We start from the raw sequence: 6,800 nt of genomic DNA, 5'->3' as shown, positions 1-6,800 counted from the left end.
AGTGGAGCAGGGCTGCAATGGAACAGGGCTGCAGTGGAGCAGGGCTGTAATGCAGCAGGGCTGCAATGGAGCAGGGCTGCCTTCTGTTGGCATCACACAGGGCTGGAGAGTGTCCGGCTTGGCTGGAATAGAATCATAGAAGCATAGAATGGTTTGGGTTGGAAGGGACCTTTAAGATCACCCATTTCCAACCCCCTGCTACAGGCAGGGACATTTCCCACCAGACCAGGTTGCTCACAGCCCCATCCAGCCTGGCTTTGAATGCCTCCCCACGGCATCGCATTAAGATTGATTGAATGCTTCCAGGGTCAGCGACTCCACCACGTCCCTGGGCAGCCCCTTCGCGCCCCGTCCCCTCAATTGGCAATTATTTTGGCAACGTCCAAGCTCAGTCTCCCTGGCTCAACTTGAGACCGTTCTCTTTAGTCCTGTTACTAACTGTGTGGGAGATGAGGTTGACCACTTCCTCACAGAATCAATCACAGAATGGCCAGGGTTGGAAGGGACCTCAAGGATCATGAATCTGCAACCCCCCTGCCACATGCAGGGCCACCAACCTCCACGTTTAATGCTAAATCCTCCCTTCAGCTTGTTGTGGAGAGCGATGAGTTCCCCCCCGTTCCTCTTCTGCAGACTAAATAATCCCCGTCCCCTCAGCTGCAACTCGCAAGGCTCACAATCCAGACCAGCCAGAGCTTAATTGCCTTTCTCTGAACGCTCTCCAGGGCCTCACTGTCTTGTGGTGATGCGCCCAAAACTGAGCTCAGTACTCAAGGTGTGACCTACAGGTGCTGAGTACGGAGAGATGATCCTTTCCTTGCTCCTGTTGGCAGCGCCACTTCCAGTACAGCCTGGGCTGCCGAGGGCCTTCTGGGCCACCTGGAGTCCCTGCCAGCTCATCTTCTGCTACCACCCGACCACCAACGTTGGGTGGCACGGAACATTCAGCCTCTCTGGTTCTGTCCCTTCCATTTTGCCTCCCCAGTCCCTCACTGGCAGCGCTGTCTGCTGGGCTGAGAGCGATGGGGGATGACTTGAGGGTCTGTGGTGGTGGGTGCCCCATCCCTGGAGCTGCCCGAGGCCGTGGGGAGGTGCTGTGCAGTGCGATCCTGGCCTCCTGATCTCCTTCTATGATCCGGTGACCCATCTGGTGGATGAGGGAAAGGCTGTTGATGTTCTACCTAGACTTCAGCAAAGCCTTTGACACTGTCTCCCACAGCATTCTCCTGCAGAAGCTGGCAGCTTGGATGGCTGCACTGTGTGCTGGGTGAGGAGCTGCATGGAGGGCCGGGCACAGAGAGTGGTGGTGAATGGAGTCAAATGCAGCTGGTTGTGAGCGGTGTTCCCCAGGGGTCGGTGCTGGGCCTGTCCTCTTCAATATCTTTATTGATGACCTGCAGGAGGGCATCGAGTGCACCCTCAGTACATTCACAGGTGGCACCAAATGGGCTGGAAGTGTGGATCTGCCTGGGGGTAGCGAGGCCCTGCAGAGGGACCTGGACAGGCTGCAGAGCTGGGCTGAAGCCCATGGGATGAGGTTCAACAAGGCCAAATGCCGGGTCCTGCACTTGGGCCACAACAACCCCAGGCGACGCTGCAGGCTTGGGGCGGTGTGGCTGGAGGACTGCGGTGAGGAAATGGACCTGGGGGTATGGATGGATGCTGGGCTGAATATGAGCCGACAGTGTGCCCAGGTGGCCAAGAAGGCCAATGGCAGCCTGGCCTGCATCAGAAATGGCCAGCAGGAGCAGAGAGGTGATGGTGCCCCTGTATTCAGCACTGGTGAGGCCGCACCTCGAGTGCTGTGTCCAGTTTTGGGCCCCTCACTGCAAGAAAGATATTGAGGCCCTGGAACGTGTTCAAAGGAGGGCAATGAAATGGTGAGGGGTCTGGAGCACAGGGCTGATGAGGAGAGGCTGAAGGAGCTGGGAATGTTCAGCCTGGAGAAGAGGAGGCTCAGGGGAGACCTCACTGCTCTCTATAACTTCCTGAAGGCAGGCTGTAGTGAGCTGGGGGTCGGCCTCTTCTCTCGTGCCATCAGTGATAGGAGCAGAGGGAACGGCTTCAAGCTGCGGCAGGGGAGATTCAGGCTGGACATGAGGAAGTGTTACTGTTCAGAAAGGGCGGTCAGGCACTGCAATGGATGCCCAGGGAGGTGGTGGAGTCACCGAGCCTGGGGGTGTTCAAGGAAAGGCTGGATGCTGTGCTGAGGGACGTGGTTCAGTGGGAGCTGTTGGCAATAGGTGAACGGTTGGACTGGGTGATCTTTTAGGTCTTTTCCAACCTTGGTGATTCTATGATTCTATGATCCGGTGGGGCTGGATGGTCTTCAAGGCCCTCCCATGACCCAACCGTTCTGGGAACGTGAGCAAGGGGCCAAACTGCAAATGTTTGCGTCGAGCCAAGAGAAGGCAGAGCGGGAAGCCGCCTCCAAACGAATGCGGGGCGGGGGGAGGAAAGGGATCTGGTTCCCCCACGCTGTCGTGGGTGCTGTGCTCTGGGCGCTCCGGGGGAGCCCTCCCTCACCTCTCTGTCGTTCCGGTTTTCCAGGTGAAGACGAGAAACTTGCTGCTTCTTTGCTGGATGGGAAGTTTCCGCGGAGCACATCGATGCAAGACACCGTTAGGGAAGGGCACGGGATCCCACCGCCCCCCCAGACGGCCCCACCCCCGCCTCCTTCTCCATACTACTTCGACACGGGCCCCCCTCCATCCTTCTCTCCACCTCCGCCCCCAGGGAGAGCTTACGACACCATCAGGTCGAGCTTTAAGCCCAGCCTGGAGGCGAAGCTCCACGGGCTGCCGCAGGTCATCAGCGCGGCCGAGATGTACGATCAGGCCAGGACGTCCATCCCCTATCCCGAAAGGCAGAAGAGGGCCCGATCCATGATAATCCTGCAGGATTCCTCCCATCTCCCCGTGGAGCCGACGGAGATCCCCCGGCCCGGCCCGGCCGCAACCCCTCCGGAGAAGCTGAAAAGGAAGGGGAGGGTGATCGACAACCCCTACGCCAACATGGGGCAGTTCAACGTCAGCCTGTTCGCTCCCACCAAGCCGCAGAGGAAGAAGAGCCCTCTGGTCAAGCAGCTGCAGGTGGAGGACGCGCAGGAGAGGGCGGCCCTGTCCATCACGGGGGGCTTCACCAGGGAGCCCTCGCCCACCCGCCGGAGCCATCGCCTGAGCGGCGTGGACTACCAGCACCACGCCGGCCTCGCGCAGGTCGAAGCCACGAGCATCCCCTTCGCCACTGCCATCGCTGGGGTCATGAAGGACAGAGACCGACGTCTGGACGAGAAGCGCAAATCCACTGTCTTCCTCTCGGTCGGGGCCATCGAAGGCACCCCCCCCAGCAGCGACATGCCATCCCTGCAGCAGTCCAGGTCTATCGATGAGCGGTTGTTAGGAAGCCGAGATGTACTACTGCCTTCCCCCGTCTCAGCTTTAAAGCCATTAATTAGCAGCTCATCCTCTACGTTCATCCACCCCCTGACGGGAAAGCCCCTGGATCCCAACTCGCCACTGGCGCTTGCGCTGGCCGCAAGGGAGAGGGCCCTCTCCACCCAAGTCCCATCCCGGTCGCCCACCCCGATCCACAGCCCGGACTCCGACAGAGCGGCGCCGCTGTTCGTGGACATCCAAACCAAAGAACCGGAGAGGGTGGAGCTGGAGAGCTTGGTGTCCCCCGCCTATTCGCCCGGAGCGAAAGGGGCCGTGGCGGCCGAGGCGGCGGCGCTGACCCCCGCCAAGAGCCCGTGGGGAACCCCGTCCACGCTGAGGAAAGAAGCCGAGGCGAGGGTGGAAGCGCCCGGCAAGGAGGAGAAGAAGCCGGAAGACAAGAAGTCCATGATCATCAGCATCGTGGACACGTCGCAGCAGAAGACCGCCGGCCTGATCATGGTTCACGCCACAAGTAACGGCCAAGACGAGATCGGACTTGAGCTGAAGGAGGACAAGCCGGCGGTGCCCGAAGCGTGCGCGGAGCCGGCGGAGCCGCCCAAAGCGGAGCCGCAGCCCAGCCCCGCGGGGAAGGGGCCGGGCAGCCCCGCCGCCGCCGCCGACAAGACGCTGGGGCAGGGCAGCTCGGAGGAGGAGGTGGAGCCCTACACCGTGACGCTGCCGCCGGCGCAGCTGTCCTCGAGCGACGAAGAGACCAGGGAGGAGCTGGCCAAGATCGGGCTGGTGCCTCCGCCCGACGAGTTCGCCAACGGGGTCCTGGTCACCACCCCCGGCACCCCCGTCAGCCACCTGGCGGCGCCCAGCGCGCCATCCGCACCAGCGGCAGCAGGAGCTCCTCCGACCGCGGGCGGAACACCCTCAGGGAAGCCCCCCGACGCCCCAGCGGCCCCGGAGTCGGCGGCCGACTCGGGCGTGGAAGAGGTGGACACGAGGAGTTCGAGCGACCACCACCTGGAGACCACGAGCACCATCTCCACGGTCTCCAGCATGTCGACGCTGTCCTCGGAGAGCGGGGAGCCCACTGACACATACACTTCCTTTGCGGACGGACAAACTTTTATACTCGAGAAGCCACCAGTGCCTCCAAAGCCAAAACTCAAGTCCCAGCTCAGCAAGGGGCCAGTTACTTTCAGGGACCCACTTTTGAAGCAGTCTTCGGACAGCGAGCTCATCTCCCAGCAACATGCGGCCACGCTGGCGTCCGCCAGCATTGGCCGGCCACGCTACCTCTTTCAGAGAAGGTCCAAGCTATGGGGGGACCCCATGGAGAGCCGGCCGATCCACGGGGCTGACGACGACAAGCCAACTGTGATCAGCGAGCTGAGCTCCCGCCTGCAGCAGCTGAACAAGGACACGCGGTCGCTGGGGGAGGAGCCGGCCGGCTCCGCGCTGGATCCCGGCAAGAAGTCTCCGGTGGTCGCGGCACGGTAAGAGGCCGCGTGGCGCCCGGGGCTGCGCGGTGCCGCGGGCCGGGTGGGGGTCAGGGCGTCCCGGAGGCGTCCGTCCCGCTCGGATGGGGAGCGGCGCTGCCGTCCTCCCCCGGGGCTGCGCCTGCTGCCCGCTGCTCCGCGCTCGGCTCTCGCGTCGGCCGCCCCTCCTCTGTCCGCTCCCGTGAAGCCGCCGTGTTCTGTCGTGGGTTTCCTTTCCAAATGTTTTCTCCCGAGCCGTTAACAGCGACGTCTGTTTCCCCGGTGCTTTTCATCTGGAAGGGCTCTGAGCGTCGTCGGGCTGCGGGGCGGCGCTGCCGGTCGTGGGGCACGGCAGCGGCGCCGGCTGCGCTGCGGGGCGCTGAGGGTCAGGGTTCCATTTCCCACATGGGTTTGTGCTCAGGCTGACGGAACCCGGAGATGTGGGGCTGGAAGGGACCCCTGCAGCTCCCCCCTCACCCCCTCCCCAGCAGCCCCTCCAGCAGCTGCGCACGGAGCTTCCAGGTGGGTTTGGCTCCCTGCAGACATGGAGTCTCCCCCACCTCTGTGTGCAGCCGTGCCTGGGCTCTGCCCCCCACCCCGCAGCACAAAGTTCTCCCTCACGCCCTCAGGAGCTCCCCGCTTCCCCACAGATCTACGTGTAAAACACAGCAAAACCAAAAAGCTCCCGATGGCAACCGGAGATGTGAGAGCAAAGCCTCTGAAGGCTCCGAGATGCTCAGCGAGCGCCTCGCTCTGGCAGCCGCGCTGCGTCCGCCCCGCTGCCCTCCAGTGAGCAGCTCCCACCCCCCCCCATGCTGCCCCCCCTGCCGTGCCCACACCGTAGGGTCAGCCAGGAGCTGGGAAGGGCGAGCTGAAGGGAGCGTTGATGCGAGGAGCTGCGCGTGCTGAGCTCGGTGCAGCGGCGGCTCTCCAAGCCGTGCCCTGCGCTCACAGCTTGGAGGCGTTTTGGAACGGAGCCGGGGGGGTTACAGTGCCCTGCAGCCCCCCCCCACCCAGGAGCGGCCCCCGCCGCCCCGCTGACCCACTTCTGGCGGGCACCAGCCCCGTGGTTGCCATCACAAAGTGGAAGGAAACCCTCTGGATCTTGCCGTGCTTTCGCTCTGATGGTTCGGCCCCACGTCGGCGCTGCGGCCGCTCCCTGCAGAGCGGTGGTTCCTCGCTGTGCTGCTCAGCTGGGACCCCAGGGTCCTGTGCTGGGTCAGCTGCATCCGAGGGCCGTCTGGAGCAAGGCGTGCACTGCTCCAGGTCTGGAACATCTGCAGCTACGCTGGGTGGGAGGGGGGGGGTCCTGATCTTCTGCTGGTGACCGGGCACGGTGTCTCTGTAGCCCACCTGCAGGATTTGGGCCCTTTGCTGGGGGCAGTGTGAGGCACAGCCAACCCCCCAACCCCACGCCTGCTGGTGCTGGGGGTGCTGGGGCGTCCATCTCCCCCCCTTTTTGGGTCTCCCGGAGCGATCAGTGAAAAGCACCCACGGCTCCCACCTGCAAACCCTGCCGTCCCACACCCACCTCCCCCCCTCTCTGCCTTCCCGTGTCCCACATCACTGCGTCCCGGTGCCGATCCCCCGTCCCCGTAGGTGTGCGAATTCCCCCATTCCTGGGGACTTCTGCCCCATCCCTGCCCCTCCTTCATGCCCACGGGTCACCACCCGCACTGCAGCACTGCATCCCCACCCCCGTCTCCCTTAACAACCCCCCCAAAGCTCTGCCCTGGCCGTGGATGGCTGCAGTGACCCCCTGTGCTGAGTCTCTGTCTTCCTCCCCAGCTGCAGGGAATGCCTTCCCCCATCCATGCCCTTCCCCACCCTGAGCACTCCGTGTTCTGTGCTCCCATGGGTTGCAGTGCTCCTCATCCCCTCCCAGAGCCTTGCAGTTCTGACATTATTTTGCTCTCGGTTGAAATTCTTGCAACGC

The 6,800-nt window shown here is 63.2% G+C and overlaps 1 protein-coding gene across 1 annotated transcript; it reads left to right on the top strand.

The window, feature by feature from the left end:
- The first annotated feature begins 2,342 nt into the window (after window positions 1-2,342).
- LOC122155489 (SH3 and multiple ankyrin repeat domains protein 3-like) lies at window positions 2,343-4,886 on the top strand. Its single transcript, XM_042809368.1, has one exon. The coding sequence runs from the start codon at window positions 2,343-2,345 to the stop codon at window positions 4,884-4,886; it is 2,544 nt and encodes an 847-aa protein (XP_042665302.1).
- Window positions 4,887-6,800: the final 1,914 nt, after the last annotated feature.

The sequence above is a fragment of the Centrocercus urophasianus genome, unplaced genomic scaffold (assembly GCF_019232065.1).
Source record: "Centrocercus urophasianus isolate 14NV4802_14NV808 unplaced genomic scaffold, USGS_Curo_1.0 seq_1174, whole genome shotgun sequence".
NCBI lineage: Eukaryota > Metazoa > Chordata > Aves > Galliformes > Phasianidae > Centrocercus > Centrocercus urophasianus.
The sequence above is the reverse complement of the archived record's forward strand: the minus strand, read 5'-3'. Positions and strand labels throughout refer to the sequence as shown.

Excerpts from the sequence above, each read along its gene's own strand:
- LOC122155489 (XM_042809368.1), top strand. The coding sequence starts at position 2,343 with ATGACCCAACCGTTCTGGGAACGTGAGCAAGGGGCCAAACTGCAAATG.